Here is a 19,655-nt window from a genome sequence, read left to right as displayed (position 1 = left end):
CATTTGTTAATAAATAATTTTTTATGTTTCTTATATTGTATTTACAATTCTTTTATTTTTTTTAACGTTTTGTGTGGTTGTAACTTTAATACCTTCTTCTTCTTCTTTACGTCTCTTTGCTGGAAGAATAGTTTGCTGTTGTATGAATAGGGGTTGACGTGTCGTCTATGGGCTGTGCTGTGTTCCACGATGAGGAGGAAGCAGAAGGCCTTCAGACGGGAATTGAAGTGGGAGACGAGTGTATGGAGACGAGGCGACAGTGTCCTGGGGCTACCGCAACGTCTCGATCATCACTTTCAAGTGAGTGCTCACGACAAAGTGGTGCATGTTGCTTTTCAAGTTCTTTTGCTTCGCTCCTGTACTTTATTTCGTCCTGGTAGTGCCAAGAATCCGTAAGGTAGGACTTGAATTGCTGAGAACAGATTATACCTGGTGATACGTAAGAAGGGATCAAGTCAAGACCCTTTTACTGAGAAGCTAAGATAGAAAACTGAACTAAACCATAGTTCCTTTGTGATTTTATGCTCCCCCGAATCAGCGCTCAACCCTACCCGTCTCGAAATAACTTCCATCGGTCGAGAGTCAGTGTTTGCTAGGCTTTTTCGAATAGTATTTTTTTTTCTTTCGAACATTGACAGTTGTTCCCTCCGCATCCAGACGCCTTTTGTAATGTGGAGCTCAAATGAAGAGCTGACAGTATTACAGTCCTCAGGCAGAACTGGGGCTTGCTACGTCACACGTAGGCGGGGTAATTGGTCCTTAAAAATCGGTAATTTCAACAGCCTTTATTCTGAGCCAAGTGTAGGGTCAGAGATGAAACCCCTAATTTAGGACCCGGGGGGTGTGATAATGTGCTGCTTTGTCAGGGTCATCGTACACCTCCTGAGTAGGTGACAAGATGGGTATGGATTTTCGGATTTTCTTGTTTAAAGCATGTGAATTTTCTTGCATTGCATTCCATCTTGCGCTGTGTGTTGCCAGTTTGGTTGTAAAATGCTGTTTCTTGGTGGTGATTGTCTATGGCTTTGACGATCAGCGTTTGATTCAACTGATGGATAGGGATTTTTGTAATAGGATTTGAGGTTTTCACGGTGGTGAGTACAAAAATGGCTGTCTTCTGGGTTATCGCTCCGTGTAAGTCTACTACAATCCAGAAGACAGCTGTCTATCTTTGTCACAATGTTAAGCCCAGTTCTGGGCCCCGCTAATTCTCCCAATTCCATCCGATGGAGCCCTTTTACCTGGAGGTAAATCATCCAGAAAGTGAAACTGATCACTCATGCCTGTCTAGTGCCAAAGTAAAGAATACTAGGATGTGTACACCCTTTACTGTGTACTTCCGGTGTGAGATGTTGACGATTTATCGTTGTTTCAGCCCGTTGAATAATAATGCGATAAAGACCACGACTGACGTGGACGGGTCCACAAAGTGTTCTTCACTTCGTCCTACTTAAAAAAACGCCTAAAAGGGAAACATTTTGTCACATCGCGACTGACTTACGCCGTGATTTTTCTTGGTTACTGAATATAAAATAGTTGGAAGTTAACCCTTTAAAGCTAAGTGGTAACTATATGTACCATCTGCACAAAAAATACCAGTAAAACTGCTTTTTTATATTTATGTGTTTTGTGTGATTCTTACTGTAAATAGCGATTATTTACTTAAACAGCGTCAACGAATTGGTGTTTGTAATGATGGAGTATTGTGAAGATATCCGTCTTCTGGGTTATTGCGCTGTGTATATGAATATGAATATTCATCGCCCTGATGACGGAGGCAGTATGACCTCTGAAACGTTGGTTAAGATCGACCAGACTACACAGCGCAATAACCCAGAAGACGGATATCTTCATACTCACCGCTGTGAGAACCTCAAGTCTTACATGGAGTATTGTGTTTTCTCTGAGGTACGAACTAAATTAATAAGGAATTGTGACTGTCTCGTGGAAAGGAACACAGACTATTAGTTGCTGCTTCAGCTAAGCGTCTTCGTAGAAGTTTCGCATTGCAGCTGGAAACATCTGCATACGAGTAAATCATTTAATGAAGACAAAGAAAACTTTACACGTACATGTCTAAGGAATTGAACACACTGCAGTAGGAAGTACTTGAGTGGTCAGGATAATTTAAACCATTTTATTCCTAACACTTTCAGACCCTTATTGCACATTTCTGTTGGTCAGGAAATTATACACAGTATTTCCTCGATTTTAAGACACACTTTCTTCACAGATTAGAATATCTGAAATCGTGGTGCGTCTTGCATTTGATGGCGTCTAAGAATCGATGTCAAAAAATTGTACAGTATGACCGAAGCGCAAGGGAGATATTTATGTCCATAACAGTACTCATGGGACAGTAGACACGAAGAGAGCTAGAAAGTAGATTCAGAAAGTTTTTGTACGGAGAAGTTTTGTGTTTTAATATTGACAATTCATATTGTAATATACGCACTTTCATTTCCTGAAAACCTGTTACAAAATCAAGGGTGCGTTCTTACAATCGATAGCGTCTTAAAATCGACGAAAAATATTATTTCTCGTTACTTCATAACAATTCATTCTGAATTAATGGATAGGTCCCTGCATTCGGAATTAATCGTAGTGTTTATTTCCGTCAAATAATGCAGAGAAGTCGAAGGGGGAGGAATTTTAGAAATAAAATATAAATTTAACCATTATCCTGTTCTTAAGAAAACCCATAAATATCAATCTATCAAATCATTTTTTGAGTTGACTCCACAAAAGTGACTGTCCGGCTATCATCGTGACGTAGTTTTCCTCACACTCATGTAATTTCGGTACTGTGATATCCAAATAGATTGTAAAACCCTGTTCTTACTAAATACGTTCTTCGCCAAAAGATCTGAAGTTTTGTGATGCGTTAACAGTTGGTATCCCAGAGACTTTATCGTCACATAGCGTGTGATTGTGGTTGGCTAGTTGTGTCAACAACATTCTGTGATAGGTGATGACTATGCAAATGGTGTTGGTTTGCCCAAGCAGGATGTAGCACGTATGTATGTACGTCTGAATGGCTCATGCAATGGGAACAATAATCATCATTTACATATTAGAACCTGTGACATTTCTGAATACTTTTTATATTAATAGTTACGATTCAACAGAGACTAGCAAAAATTATAAATTATTGGATCAATCATAACCTCCAAGAGAGGTAAGAACGTAGACCCTGCAAATGCGGGACAAATGCGAAAGAAGAAGAAAAAACATCAGTATAAATTATGTGATTCTATCTGTACGTATTATCTACCAATAGCAATTCTTACATTGTAGTTTATTTTCATAATTTACCTATTTTGCTTGTCACATTTGTCCTCAACCTCACTCCCCACTTTCTCGTCCTTTCTCTTGTATTATGACGCTTTCTGTCGTTTGGCTCATTGTCCATTCTTACTCGCGACTGAAGTTGTGTGACATCCACGTTTAACAGGTTTAACTTTGGAGGTTTGTTTTAGGTACTAGTCTTTTCGCGTCTTGGCGTTAACTGTTTGTTATATAAGTGAAAGAAGTTGAAGATATGTAGAACTTAATCTTGAAACCCATATGACACTGGATAGCTCTAAACTAAATAGTGGCGTTTGACATAGGACTATCGTGCATTTTCTAACGGAATGTTGATTACTGCTTGGGGACTGAGTGTAGCCTGTTCACAGCAATGATGAAAGCGTTCTATCGTGTTGGTATTATGCAGTTTCTTTAAAGCAGCAACAATATTAACAACGAAAAATATTATGATAATAGCCATGATATCCCAGTGGAAGAACACGTTGAGGGCGATTGAGCCATTATATCCCAGTCGAAGAACACGTTGAGGGTGATTGAGCCATTATATCCCAGTCGAAGAACACGTTGAGGGCGATTGAGCCATTATATCCCAGTCGAAGAACACGTTGAGGGCGATTGAGCCATTATATCCCAGTCGAAGAACACGTTGAGGGCGATTGAGCCGTTATATCCTAGTCGAAGAACACGTTGAGGGCGAATGAGCCATGATATCCCAGTCGAAGAACACGTTGAGGGCGATTGAGCCATTATATCCAAGTCGAAGAACACGTTGAGGGCGAATGAGCCATGATATCCCAGTCGAAGAACACGTTGAGGGCGATTGAGCCATGATATCCCAGTCGAAGAACACGTTGAGGGCGATTGAGAACAGAGTGTTAGATTACGAAATAATTCCCAGACGAGCTACGCCTTCGAAGGGATAATAGTCAGTGTTCCATTTGAGGCATTTCATTTATACGGTACACGGTTGCAGCTCTGAGCATTCTTCTCCTCCTCTTTGAAGAGACAGGATGTTCGTCACCATCTCAGATTGTGAAGTGCTTCCTGCCTTTTTTCCCTAACCGACATTTTAGTTTTATCTGTGCCAGCCTCTTAAATGAACTTGTGTCAGTAAATAGCGTTGCATAATGTAATCATAATGCGTTAAGGTTTGTCGCTGTCATTATGATATGAGCCGTTCTGTGTTTTTCATGTCATAAAAACTTTTAATCTATGTTAAAGAAAGTGAGTTGAGTCTGTTACTTGGCGAAACGCATTCGTTTGTGCGAGACTGGGGAATTCATGTGTAATTTCACGGCATCTATTCTCCAACGTAGCTTTTATGTACTTCGTTTGCTGCACATAATGTATTTAACTGTGGTAAATCTATCGGTAAATGCATGAATGTCTCAGGTAAATCATAGTTTCTGTATCAATCATCATTTCCTAAGGTTACAGCACATTTGGTGTATATCGGCTGACATTGTCGTTTGATCGCAAATATTAAATTAGGTATGTTGGTTTAATCATGAATGTGTGAAATGTGATGTTTTCATGACGTTGAAGGTGTTAATTTTATTCATCTTGGCTGTCGGTACTCGACCCAACCACACCCAACACAACAGAAATAAAACACCAGCGCAAATCATTTCCAAAATTTGCTCTTGAAGTTTCTAAATTTTGAAAATAAAATAATAATTGCAAAAATTTCGAAGATTTGAGATTTTTAAAAATATAAAAAATTTGGAATATTTTAAAATTTACAGTTTTCGTAAATTATAATTTTTCAAATTTTAAAATGTATTTTTTTATTTCTAAATTTTTCAGATTCTTAAAATGTTTTCTTTCCTTCATATTAATTGTTATTAATCATCCGACGCTATATAGACTGAGATAGTAACAATATCATTAAATAAGCCACAAGTAAATAAATTGTCGATAATTTATTTTGTAATTTTCTCGTTTCAAGGGAAAACTCGCTTAAATCAAGGAAAATACGTAAAATCCATGTTTCAGTTTACAGTCACTCGGTTTCTTCTGTAATGTTGTGCGTTACAGGTCTGACTGCCATTGGCACGAAGCACAGACCGAGCATGACATTGATCGTGCCAGCGACCTCTTACTCCAGTTCGGAAGAAGAAGACTTTTACGACGCCAATGAATACAACGACACCCCCAGCAGCTCGGCAAGTCCTACCATGTAAGTTACAGAACTGATTTATTGTTTTGTTTCACAATTTTCTTGAAATACTTATTTGGTAATTAATATCCACGTGTGTATGTGTGTGTGTCTAAAATTGTTGAAAATATTGAATAGCCCTGTAAGCATTAACCAATGTGATAACATGCTTTCAGTACACATAATGTCTATTGCCAGTTTAATCAATTTTAGCGCAAATGGACTCGCAGTAGCTGGATCAATATGGTGGTGGGGAGAGGGGGGGGGGGGCAGATTTTAGTTAGTAACGAGCCGACCTGCAGCAAAATGTCACGTGGCACGAGTCATCTCCGCCCACACTTCACTTTACTCTAAATAATTCTGAAAATTGCTCGAGTGCATTCATTTTTCTCGACCCATGACCTTTTATTTTCATGAATTAGTGAAATACATTCTTTTACGACCTGTCGAGAACAATTTAATTTCACTCAATTTTATAGAAATCCGTTCAGGAGTTTCGGAGATGAATCATGGAGGCGTATCCCCGAATTATATGTTAATTATACGTACTTAGTGCAAAGAATATAAGGTTCCATGTTAAAATATATTAATAATCCCGTTCTCTCGGAAAGAATTATGTCAGCTTCGCTGTCCTTGTAGTGCTGGTACGTTGTCCGGACGTAACTGGAGAAATGATTAGGCAGTTTTTGACGTAAATACGTCTATACGAAAGTTACCAAAAAATACCAAAAACTATTGCTGAATGTATGAGGGATAGATAATTAAGCAATGTCTTAATCAAACTATTCACTCGATTGTAAAGCATGTATAAAGGGAATATTTAGAATAAAGTTAATATATAAACTTCATTTTATTGTATTTATTGCCTAAATATAATTTAAATACAAAGACGTATTTACGTCAGATTCTCCGGAACCGTGGTTCCACTGTCAATTTTTTTTTGTGAAATAATATACTGGGGAGTTTTACAAAAGATTGTTAACACATTTCAGTTCTTTTTATAAATCTGACAACAATAACGGATACTTATGAAGATCTGTGCGCGTCTGGAACGTAACTGGCTCGTTAATAAGAAGACGAACGTGCCGGAATTGATAACGCTGTGTGTACATTCCTCAGCTTGTCAGACTGCAGGAAATTCCGTAGACTCGATTTCAGATTTCTCTGTGTAATTTTCTACTTCAGATTAACTTGCTTCATTAAGTATTTCTTTACCCCTTAGTAGCCGAAGCTTATCTAGTTAACATTTAAGGATTCAGTCCGTACCGAAAAGAAAACAACTCTTCACTATTACAACGATCAACTGGTTAATGCTGCTTAAGGGAAAAGAAATCATTGTTTACAGTGAGAATATAACGAAAGCCATAAATGTAAAACGAATAGTTATTTATTGTTGTAGCAGGTGACGTGTTGTTACCATTGGGCTTTAAAAGGTTAGTTTAATTAAAGTTTCAATACAAAGCAACCACGCCCTTGTAGTAGAGCTTTAAAAAAAACAACGCGGTCGTATAAATTCACTGTAAAAAAACCCTGCTTTGTTCCCGTAAACAATAATGATGTGACCTACTTTGATTGTTGAAATCAGACATATACCGATCATGGTCTTTTGACCCAGGATCGCAGTCGGATATGTTCTGAGAGGTTTGTTAGTGAGTAACTCACTGGTGGTAAAACCGAAAGATTTAGCATTGCTATTGTATACATTATTTTGCTTGACGTCTGAATTCCACAATATAATTTCCGCTTGAGCTCATTACAGCTTCGTTTATGCAGTAAGACAGCAGTTGAGGTATTCACCGGTCCAAAAAAACATTTTTTGTGACACGTATGTGTGTTGATTTTCACGATAATACTGAGCGAAGCATTCGTTTGTATTATAATACAACCACCCTTGTATTATATGCCGCATAAAGTTCGAACGAGGTACTTCCCGTTTGAGAATCAAGTGCTCATGAAACCTACAAAAATGCATACTTCTGCTTTCTTTATCCAGTAAACTTTATACGTATATAATCGACCGTCTGGTCTTGGTGTTCGTGTTGTAAGATACAAATCGAGCGCAAGTCAGTTGCACTGGCGTCACGACGCTTTGCGTCGTCTCCGTTATTCGGTTCCCGGAGAGACGTGGCCAGTCTGTCACGTGACCCTGCTGCCGCTGCTACGGTACTTCGCGCGTCAAGGCACCTCCCAAGGAACTGATCTTCATTGACGGGGTTCTTGAAGAGAAGACAGCTGATTTCATGTGAACGTTCTATTACGTCACGAAGCAGAGATACAGCTGTTTGGACTTTACAGTCTGTCCTAACACTGCCATGTGTTTTCGTATTTGATGTGTTTGTGGAGAGTGTGACAGGCCTAGATTGCACATCGCTTGCTTTATCTACTTGGAGTGGAAACTTAATATCTTTAAAATGTGTGTACTTTATCAGAGCGCACATTACCACTCGTGTTTAATTGTTCCTTTTCACACTTGTTTCAGTAAGATACTAGTCGAGATAGTGATATTTAATTTCGTTTGTATTTCTAGGGAATTTATTGGGGAATGCAATGTAGGTCTGAAAAAATACGAAGGACTTGGAAGAAAAGATTTAGAGATTGTTTATCGTTTTTGAGTTCTTGTATACGGTTTTTTTAAGAGAGAGATCATCAGGTGATAAAGTTTTGGTACCATTGGTTTTGTTCTTTGTTCTTTGCCAGTTTTTACAGTGATGTGGTATGACAGCACTTTTTATGTACGTGTTTGTAACGCCGTCTCATTGTGTATAACCTTTGCTGTTGGCAATTTATAACCATTCCCTTTGAAGATACAAGGTTGGCTTTCCTGACAGAGCTCTCTCTTAGTTTTGAAAGTTTAGTGGATTATACATTCGCACTCGTCTTGGAAACGTAACTTGAGAAGAATGGATCAGTTTTATCGTGACATTGTGATAGTACCAGTGAAGTTGAATGTGAATAATATGCGGTAGTGTCTGTAAGAAAAGGTTATGTCTCATTGGCAATGTCTGGCGTGAAGTGAACGACACTTGGATGAATAAGGACAACCATGCTTCGAATTCTCTCAGCACGATGGCCGTTCAGAAGGGACAGTATGAGGTGAGATGAAGCTCCATTTTTCTTGTCAGATTCAAACCCACTGTTTTAATCCAAATTTTCAATAACGTGGAAACCCCATATCACTTTTATCCGTGTAAAGGATGTAAATGGGAAGAAAGAATTTGAGTAAGGGAAACTGTAAACAGTTACACCGAATGGAAAAAACTTCAAGAAGATGATACATTAATTTATTAGCTTGTAGTTTGCCGGTCGGTTCCAGGGTAAAGAGATGTTAGTCCGTAAATTGCACAGAGGTTCGATCGTTTCTTTACAGATTACATTTCGTGTTACTTGCAATTCAGCAAAAATTATCACTCCGGCGTTAAATTCGTGTGTAAATTGTAATAATAATAATAATATTTGTATGCATTTTTAAAAATCAATAAACCTGATTTGTAAGAACAGAATTTTAATCATTAAATGATTTTACCTTTTTCATATTAGAGAATCTTTTTAAGCTACGCTACATGCTCTGTATTTTGTTTGCAGAAGAGTAATATGAAATGACTGCACAAATTACAGTGATGTAGGTTCAAGAAACAACGAAAATTCCTGGTCAGATTTGAGCTGCCATCATATTTACAGATCTTATTGACCCATATATATATATATATATATATATATATATATATATATATATATATATATATATATACTTCCAATCTTTTCAAGTCTCAGTAAGACTGTTTGTTTTTAGTGGGTTACGCCCATTTGTGGAGCCACCATCAGTGGAAGATTCACCAGAAAGCTTGGCTGAGCAGGAGCAGACATCATCAGGCGTCAATAAAAGGAAAGTTTCTGGGGCGCCAGCACCACCGCCAGTCCGGGATGACGGCTCCCTTGATTATGATGGTATTTATTTTATTCTTCAGTTTTTAATGTCTACCAAAATAAAATTGAATAAGAATTTTGTGTAAAGTTAATAATGAAAATAACTGTGTCTATTTCCAAGCAGGATTTGTGGTTCTTGTGGTGAGTACAAAGATGGCTGTCTCGTGATTCGTAGTGCTGTGTAGTCCGATAGAAGTTTACTGGTGTTTTAGAGGTCCTCGTTATCTCCATCATCAGGGCAATAATGGAGGCAGAAGGACCTTTGAAAACTGGTAAAAAATTACCAGATTACACAGTGCTAGCACCTAGAAGACAGTCAGCCATCTTAGTAATTTTTTGTACCCATGAGTTATTAATAGGTGCAGTAATGAATTCCTAGCACTGCGACGAGTCTTCGTTATTTAAAACATAATTGTAAGTTTATGGAGTCATGTTATTTTAACTTTCTTCCTCTGATCTAATTTGGAAACACTTTCAAGCCTTAATTAAATGGTTTAATTAGTAACACAAAATATATTCTCTTCTTTTCTGGTTTAACAATGTTTGTACCCTTTACGGCTCCCCAACTTTTTAGTTGGCTTGATCTATAGACATTTGGTAGGACTCCTTGGATGAGGGATCAGCCCGTCGCAAGGCCTCTACCTGTACACAGGACAGCACAACACAGAAAAACGCGGACAAACATCCATGGCTTAAGTGGGATTCGAACCCATGGTCCCAGTGACCAAGCGGCACAAGGCCCACGTCTCAGCCCGCACAGCCACTGCGGACCACTAAAAAATATATTAACACTCTTATATTTTCCCGGTTCCTACCGAAGTAAACATTTTCTTCTAGGGATCCCAAAACAGGATTTTAATACGATATTGGGCTTTAATTTTAGTCGACCTTCCTTCGCCTGTCGAGTTACTTAAAGCGTCCTTGCCCCCCCCCCCCCCCCCCCCCCCAATATGCCTTCATGGTGGTGTTTTTTTAGTTATTGCTATTACCATTACAGTTGTTTTTGTTTTCAATTTTCAGCACTTTATGAAGACGAGTCTGACCTTGACTGTAAGTAAATAAATTTAATTTTAATATAAATTAATGTAGGATAAAATGTCAGTACGGTTTGCATATAAAATTTTTAAGAAGTATCATTAAGTAGATATTTTTCTTACCTCTCGCATTGCTCATGAAGAACGCATACTTTCATTTTGAATAATGTGATTTTTTTTCTCGTAGAAATGACTGAGTCGGCGTTACAGTAAAGCGTCTTATGTTTCTGTCTTGTCAGTAGGTGGAATAGAGAACCATGGATCAGTGGTGTCACACCTAATCTCTCAGGTGAAAATCGGAATGGACCTTACCAAAGTAGTTCTTCCGACCTTCATCTTGGAAAGACGATCGCTACTTGAAATGTATGCCGATTACTTTGCCCATCCAGATATTTTTGTAAGGTAAGTAATCACATCCCAAGAGCTATGCTGGCGGTAGCATAGCTACTGGTAGGGCCTCCCTAGGGGGAGAGGTCAGACTAAGACAGGTCCTCCAGGTTGGGGGTTGGTCGTAAGGCTAACAACCTTGCACCGTAAAAAGGAAGATGTTTTGAAACCTTGATCAAAGCCTCGGACAGACGGACCTAATGGAGGAGGAGAATTGAGGAGGCCATAGACCGAATACGGACCAGAGAGCCATAGAAGAAGAAGAAGAAGAAGCTGCTGGAAACCAACAAACTAACTTTTTTCAGCTAGACAAGGCATTTCTCACCTTTTATAGAACCTGATTTTCATTAACCATGTTCACAAGCAATATCTACACGGAACCAGATGACACCTTGTTTCCTTATGAGCCATTTAAAATTATTTTTCCATCTAATCCTAGGTCTTACAGGTGGTTTTTTACTTTCAGGCTTTATATACATTTCTCATCTCCTTGATACATTTTTACACGCCCTTGTCACTGTGGCATGACATGTCTTCAAGCTGCATATAGGGGAAAGAGCCTCCAGATATGGAGGGTTGCTGTGAATATATTCAATAAGCAGTCATCGACAGCTGACTAGGGATGGTCGTTCATCTTGGGGGTTGGGTAGTTTGCTTACAACTCCTCACCATAGAAGACAAGCATATTTGTAAATGCTTAAAAATTTAGTATCATAGAACAACACATTTTTGCAGCTCAAAATTCTTAACTGCAGTTTGGAACAGCCTTAGTTCTCAAAGAATCACAGTTGCCACTTCTAGGGTTTACCCCGGGGCTCACCCAGAATCCTGTCGGGTGCCAGGGGCTGCGCAGAGGTGAAGCATCCAAATTAATATAAAGCTGACCTCTGACCTCCATAAAGTACTGAATTCAGTACGTGGAGTTTTGCCTTCACATTCCCCTGGCATGTTGCTTTCTACATCATTTAGATAGAGGCAGAAAGTTCCTGAAAAAATGTCGATATTTTTAATTCCTTGGCGTAACATTTACAGTGCCTCTTACGGTATTATGATTTTCTGCTCATTTTAGTATTTCCGACTTCCCGGACCCCAAAGATCGTATGGTGCAAGTGGTACGGTGGTATTTGTCAGCGTATCACGCTGGAAGGAAAAGTACTGTAGCCAAGAAGCCGTATAACCCTATTATTGGCGAGCTGTTTAAGTGCCACTGGGATATTCCAGGCCTGCCCCCAGATTTATCCTCACTAGTAACAGATGGGCCTGTACCCTGGTGTACAAAGAATCAGCTCACGTTCGTAGCAGAGCAAGTCTCACACCATCCACCAAGTAAGTTGATCTGTTCAGTCATGCCGGGATGTTTATATTTTGACACGCTTTCACAGCTTCGGCAGGAAGTCAAAACCAACGAAGGTGGTCTCCTCATATCAGTTGCAAAATTTCAACAAGTGACTCATAAGCGATCAGGCAGGACAAACACACAAACATGATGATATAATAAAGGTTAAAATATCACATATTATAATTGGTATGACAGACTTTCTCACAGTTTAAGCAATACACTAACTAAATGGCTTATTGAACCGAAGGTTCATCACCGAATTAACTAAAGCCCTCCATCAGACCCTGTCCTGGGCCAACAAAATCCAGTCTCTTTCAATTCCTATCTCCCATAGATCCCGCCTGACATTATCCTCCCATCTACATCTAGGTTTCCCCAGTGGTCTCTTCCCCTTACCCGGTGCACACCTCTTGTCCCATCCATGCACACTACATTCCCTGCCCATCTCATTCTTCTGGACTTAATCACCCTGAAAATATTGGGGGAGGAGTACAGATTTTTAAGCTCATCATTATGCAGTTTTCTCCAAGCCCCATCATCTTCTCTCCTAGGCCCAAATATCCTCCTCAACACCTGCAATCTGTGTTCCTCCCTCTGAGTGAGAGACCATGTTTCGCACCCATACAAAACAACAGGCAAAATTATTGTTTTATGTACTTTAATTTTCAGGTTCTTAGAAATCAGACAGGAAGACAAAAATATTTTGAACCGAGAAGTAGCAAGCATTTCCGGAATTTAATCTCCTCCTAACTTCCTCATGAGTATCATTTGTTTAAGCAATACACAGTCAATTAATTTATTTTCCTAGTTGTTAAGAGCTTATTTATAAAAATACTGTTTTCTCATGTATTAACTCGTGTTTCAAATTCAGTTTCAGCCTTCTACGCGGAACACTATGACAAACGCATCAGTTTCTGTGCTCATGTATGGACTAAATCGAAGTTTCTCGGCCTCTCTGTCGGTGTGCATAATATTGGTCAAGGTTGCATCTCTGTGCTGGACTTTGATGAGGAGTACATTGTCACATTTCCTAATGGTTATGGCAGGTAATACTTTGACAGTGATTACAATTAGTATTAATTTGGTTAGTATCGGAATCTGAGAGATTTTTCTATGTTCAGTTTTAGCCCTTTGATCAAAATTGTCCTGCTAGATGCACATCAGCTGCTAATGTCGTCTGCAGGGACTTGGACATATTCGAGACGAAAATTGTCACACTTCTTCACATTCTATAATGGTATAATTTACTTAATTCATTTATATTATTTTTACAAATATCCTAATATATTTACTTGCAATTTTCTTGTGTATTAATGTCCTCCGTATTAATATATTTTATATTCTGCCTGTTTTACCTTTTATGTTTTTATTGTGTTGATGTGCTTGTCTCTGTTCTGTATCTGTATTTGGCCTTCTGGCTGTTGATACAGCACACTAATAATAAAGAATTTAATTTAATTTAATTACTGGGTTTCTGGACTTTGTCCATCATTCTGAACAGAATACAACATTTCAGAAACTGGTTCTGCTTTCATCCTCAGGTGAAAAAATGACAGTCGCATCCATTAAAAAAGAGCTAATCTCGGTCACTGGGCAACCGTAAACAGTCGGCTGAAACTATATAAGCCACTACAGTCAACAGTATTGTTCAGGAAATAACTTCATAATATTTGTCAAAGTGTTTCAAATAATTGACGAGATCTATGTTTTAGGTCTCTACAAATTGTGTTTTCAATTATATACTTTTTTTGAGAGATGTGATGGAGTTTGGATTGAATGTCATGTAAGGGTGTGGTTGTATTGGACCAATGCAGACAAAAATGAGATTCGTCTAACAATTTACAGTGTACACCACCAATACCAATGTTCATTGAACTTTGTCATGTAAATTTTGAAAAAAATGTGTTGATATGTTTATTTTGTGCACATCATATAAAAGTGTATAAAAATTGTTAAGTGTGTTTAAAATTAGTTTTTGAGTACTGTGGTCTCATGAATTTCTTATGCTGGAGAAGAGGTTTTGTCTAAACAAAAACACAAATGACTAACATTATTGAAAACTTTATTTACTGCGACTGCGAGATCTATCCGGCACTCTTTCTGTTCTAGATCCATCCTTACAATTCCGTGGATTGAACTGGGTGGTTCTGTGACTATCACTTGTGCCAAAACGGGTTATAGCGCTAATGTTGAGTTCCTAACTAAACCCTTTTATGGCGGGAAGAAAAACCGCATTACAGCCGAAGTCTTCCAGCCTAATGACAAGAAGCCTTTCCTCTCAGTAACTGGAGAGTGGAATGGAGGAATGGAAGCTAAATGGGCAGATGGGGTGAGTATTTTTCAAATTCAGTATCATATTCGCTTCTTCAAATATTCAAGGCAGTTTCCTTCTATACCAGCTGCCAGCAAATTGATTTTTGTGTCTATCCAAATTTGAAAACAAAGTGTGTAGGAAGGTGTTTGGAAGGAAGTAAGTGAGCAGTTTAGGATGTTACATACCAAAGATTTTTGTAAATTTTATGAGTCAGATATGTGTAATGGGCATTGCACGGAGCTAGTGTAATCTAGACGTGTAATAGATAGAAAAATCTGTTAAGGAAAATCTCTTGGAAAAGAAGTGGAACAAGAAGAAAGGGAAGGAAATTTTAATGGACGTGACAGTTTCTTTGCATCCCCAGGTATTGTGGCTGCTGGGAGAACAGGTTTCATAAAATACAAAACTGTGATTCACAAGTTATCATTCTCTGATAGTTCAAGCAGAATCTGCCACGTAGATGTTGTGCTTTACTCTTTTAAAGAAAATTCTCTGTAGCAAGTATTTTTGCAGAGTGGCTAATGCTCATATGTGTAAATGAGTAATCTATCTGTCACAAAAAATATTTGTATGTGCAGAGAACAGAAATGTTTGTAGATGTAAACAAGATCAATGTTGTAAAGAAGAAAGTCCGTCCCATTGCCGAACAGGCTGAAAATGAATCACGAAGACTTTGGAAGGAAGTTACTGCTGGCCTCAGGTAATGTACTCAATGTATTACTAAAAGATGATCCTTTAAAGATTTATCAGTGGTTGATTCGTTATGAAATGACCTTATGAATTGTAGTCTTCAGGGAAGATGTCTTAAGTCCTGAGGATGAAGGTGGTACATTCCTCTTACATAATGGTAATCACCTATGAAGACTACGCAACGTCATAGTCCAGAACACCACACTCCACATTTTCAATGCCACGGAAACCTCAAAAAAGTCATTCGTGGAGATAGTGTTCAGATTAACACTTGAAATTAATCCAATGACACTACACTCCTACAGAAAAGTTAGTGATGTTATTATTGTAAGTGTTACGCTTTCTTGATGCAGATTACGTGGAATCTTAAAAACATGTACTAGTAGCCAGAATGACTGTTATCAAACAAATAATCTCACAATACAATAATATAACAAATAATGTAATGTGTTGTGTACTTGTGACTCAAATAAGTTTTACCAATATTTTATAAATTATGTATAAAATATAGGCCCATCTGCCTCCCAACTAAAAATAATTATCAGACTCTGATCAAAAATCACTGGAATTGGTTTAAAATATTTATAGGCATAATTAAATAAATTATATTAATCAGAATTGTAGACTGAAGAATTTATACAATATTTGACTTTGTATGTAAATGTAAAAGAGACATGTAGAGAGTAAATATGAACATTAACTTGCAAACTATAAGTGTAATATATTAGAAACAGAAATTTGAGGCAATAACTCGACAAGAAATATTTTTCTGGTTTGTACTTGGGGTAAATGTAGTTATGTCATAATAAATGCTTCTTTTAGAATTGTTATAATGTATATATCTAATTTATCTGTCTTTCAGGTTGAAAGACATTGATCGTGCTACAAATGCCAAGTTTGCCTTGGAACAAAAGCAGAGAGATGAGGCTAAGGAACGAAAGGAAAGAGGGTTCAAATGGGAAACAATGGTAATAAACATTTGATAAGTTCCTAGTTTTTACATGATACATATGTCAGAACTGTCTGTGTCGTAATTTAAAAATAGGATGGATTCTGTGGTCGGAAAAATAATCCGTAAAACATTTCTGGTTTTCCTGTAAACAGGTCTGCTCTGAATAGCAGCAGTGACTAAGCTGTGGTGCAATATGGAAACAATGAGATTTATTTTTCAAAAATAATTACAGTAACTACACCTCGAATATAGAGTAAACAAAGCAACAACTATTAACACTATAATTGACACTATTGCCATACGCGTTTTGACCTCAAGAGGTCGTCATCAGTGGCATCAGGGAAATTAATACATTTAGTCAAATGGTTCAGACTAGATTCAGAATTAAAAATGAAAAGGTATATGACAAGATTTTTGAAGTGACACTCCACTAGATGCTGTTATTCACAGGAGTAAAACTTGCACTTAGCTATTGATCCCGTTGTTTGGTGGCCATAGCTGGTCTCGGCGAGCTATAGTTGCGTCGTCTGTACCTGCGAACTCCAGACATTGAAATAAGAGGCAATGAAGTTGTCTTTTATCTGTATTCCAGTTGTGTATTTCATACGTAATTATTTGTGTAATGACATGCGTTGTATTACTTTTGCAGCTGTTCCAAGAAGCGGGTGAAAATTGGGTGTACAAGAACCCACTGATTATGAGAATTTCACCGAAGAATAAACCAAGCAATCCACACTGATAAATCAGTACTGAGTATGACTTGTAATGTTCTGACTGACTAGTATTGTCCGTATGCCAGATGGCATTCCCTCCGAAGCCCGTCTGCTGTAAAAGAGCACTCAGATTTTCCATTAGTGCTGTGGATGGCGCTATTTGTCAGAGTTCACTGAATATTGAATGCCACTTCTTCCAGATCTGAGATATTTGATATATACACAATGATAAATCAGTTTCTTGAATGTGTTTATAATTAAAGAACTACAAATTTTTTGTGTCACAGTTAATTTTTTCTTCCTGAAAACTAAAGAGTTGTGTACGTTATGTAAGAAACATGCAATAGAATGAAAAGTAATAATTAGATTTTCAAGTCAGATAATGCACAATGGCTCAGTATTACAATTAAAATTAATTTATACATAAAACTAGTGTGAGACTTGAAAGTTGTCCAGGAACAAATTTATCACAGAAATAATTAGGATTTTACATGCCTCAACATGTATATGATACAGATCAAGAAGAAAATTATCACAAATGCATGGTCAGAGGTATTTCTATAATGCACTTCAAGGTTGATACAGTAGTAGCATGAACAAAAGGATTTCAGAAATCCGTACTTACTGTTAGATCCATTAGCTGATGTTATGCTTTATACTGGTGGTATAACTGAGTATTAGATGTCAATAAAATGATCTAACATTATCGTAATGTTACAGTATTTACTGTATATACACTAATTAATAGTTACTCGAGTACTACAACTGATTCTGTTGATCTGTATTTTCGAAAGTAATAGTTTACAGTCACAACTTCTCAAAAAAAAAATTAGTATTTTACACGTGTGATCACTTGAAAGCCTCTGAAATTTCGTATATTCGGTATTTTTAGTCGCTTTGCGAGACATTCTAAAAGAATTTACAAAGTAAAATAATCCAGAGAGACTGTTGACTTTGTTATAAATTCATGAAATTGTTACGAAAATGTAGTTGGTTTTGTCACCTGACAATAGTTTGCCTTAATAGATGACACTGGAACGAAGTAGTTTTATACGGTTATACATTTTTGTAGATGTTGCATAACATGTAAACTTTATCTTTAGTCTAGTACATTGATTCTCAGATCTCTGCTCTTGTAATTTGGAAGCTGCAAAAAATTTCTGTTTTTTACTGTTGCACGAGGCTTTTCGGATATATTGTGAAAACAGCTGTATGAGTCTATTTTAAAAAGTTAAGGAACAACAAAAATGCTAATCTCATTCAATTTATTTAATACTAATGTGTAAATATTTACATGAAAATTTTTTATAGTAAAAATAAACATAGTTCTGCTACAACAGAAGTATATAAATGAAGAAAAACAATTACAAATTTATCTTCTAGAAGAGCCAAGTTTGTTAGTAATCTGAAAGTACAAAAGCTCTGGAAAGTGTCTAATAAAGATGTTTAATAAATTCTGTTGTCCATTTTTAGTCTTTATCATGACTTGTAGCTTTATGTGTGTTTATATAATTGTATCTATGTTTAACTTTGATTATTTTGTTTCTGCAGTATGTCACATGTTTTCAATCCATTTAATTGCTTTTCGGATTGTTATGGTTCAGCAACAGTTGTCAAAGAAAGCTTTATGACTACAGGTGAGAATCATTGTGCTGGTACGTACATGACAGAAAACTGGTACAACTCTGTGATTATTTTCAGTGTTTTAAAATACTGAACACACATATACTCTCGTATTTCATACTTGTAGATAATATTTATTTCCACTGATGATATTTATGTACTGGTACACAGACATTTTAATGTCCATAGTCTCTTATACATCATTTTGTATATTTTCAGCAGTCACTTTGTAAATTGCCAGAACTAGGTTAAAATGTGCACTCACCCACATTGTACAAATGTTTGTTTGATTTTCATACAACTCATCTCTCATACTCTAGACAAAAAGATTTTATATTATTTACTATTTAACATTTTCTTTCTTGTACATCATGGGACACTGAACATTCCATTTCTCTCCTTTAAGTAACAAATTCCTTATTTTTTCCTTCCATTTAGCATTATTTTGGTGCACTGGAAGAGTTGATTTTGAAAGTCTTCCAACAATATGGAACTTTTGTGATTGTGAAATTATTGACAGAATTTGATCATTTTACAATTGAATTGTATTAAAGACTGTTGCCTTCTTTTATTTTCTGTTATTTGATGCACATGTCTAAAAATGTTTAATAAGTTTAGATATAAGGACATGGAAAGTTTTTGGAATATGAATAATGACAGGAAGTCAAGTGATATTAATAAACAAATTTATATGCATATGGGAGGTACATATTCATTCTTGTCAATTATTTTTATTTTCTTTAGATTTGCAGATTTAGTTTAATAAAATAAATTGCTCTGTATTGCCTGATTTTTAAATATTTCTTCAAAATTTATATTAACAGTGTGTTAATATTTAATTTTATAAATTTTATAACATGCTATTCAGGTGATCTGTAATCAATGAAACAAGTCAGTATGAATATATATATATAAAAATATAAAATTTTCAATTTTTTGCATTTTAGTGAGAAACATGGCATAACTTTAGTAGACCTGTTTTTACATACCATGTACAGTGTTCCTTGTTGATGTAATATTTTTGTTATGAATAAAATGCATGTGGTAAGTTAAACTTTAATTGATGAATATTAAAGATAAGACAAATTGCAGTATGTGGTTTTACACCAATATAATTCTATGTTGGAACAAATTCGCATAAAACTGACGATATCACATCTGGTTTTTGGGGCATGAGAAGGAAGTGGAATGTGCAGCCAGTGAACCTGTTAA

The 19,655-nt window shown here is 36.8% G+C and overlaps 1 protein-coding gene across 4 annotated transcripts in view; it reads left to right on the top strand.

The window, feature by feature from the left end:
- Positions 1 to 19,497, top strand: part of LOC110829076 (oxysterol-binding protein-related protein 9) — a 37,255-nt gene extending 17,758 nt beyond the window's left edge. For 3 of the 4 annotated variants that reach the window (XM_022062411.2, XM_022062412.2, XM_022062415.1), the window contains 11 exons: positions 151 to 300; positions 5,347 to 5,488; positions 9,258 to 9,412; positions 10,412 to 10,441; positions 10,665 to 10,827; positions 11,882 to 12,138; positions 13,023 to 13,197; positions 14,261 to 14,480; positions 15,044 to 15,165; positions 16,018 to 16,123; positions 16,757 to 19,497. In XM_022062411.2, the coding sequence (XP_021918103.1) occupies positions 151 to 300; positions 5,347 to 5,488; positions 9,258 to 9,412; positions 10,412 to 10,441; positions 10,665 to 10,827; positions 11,882 to 12,138; positions 13,023 to 13,197; positions 14,261 to 14,480; positions 15,044 to 15,165; positions 16,018 to 16,123; positions 16,757 to 16,846 (1,610 nt within the window). In that variant the 3' untranslated portion in view covers positions 16,847 to 19,497. The remainder of the gene's footprint in view (positions 1 to 150; positions 301 to 5,346; positions 5,489 to 9,257; positions 9,413 to 10,411; positions 10,442 to 10,664; positions 10,828 to 11,881; positions 12,139 to 13,022; positions 13,198 to 14,260; positions 14,481 to 15,043; positions 15,166 to 16,017; positions 16,124 to 16,756) is intronic. The other variant, XM_022062414.2, reaches the window with a different exon arrangement.
- Positions 19,498 to 19,655: the final 158 nt, after the last annotated feature.

This window comes from Zootermopsis nevadensis, unplaced genomic scaffold, assembly GCF_977971745.1.
Source record: "Zootermopsis nevadensis isolate Lab colony 2312 unplaced genomic scaffold, Znev_1.0 Znev_ptg000007l, whole genome shotgun sequence".
Classification (NCBI taxonomy): domain Eukaryota; kingdom Metazoa; phylum Arthropoda; class Insecta; order Blattodea; family Termopsidae; genus Zootermopsis; species Zootermopsis nevadensis.
Note: the sequence above shows the minus strand (reverse complement) of the source record. Positions and strands in the feature narration are given on the sequence as shown.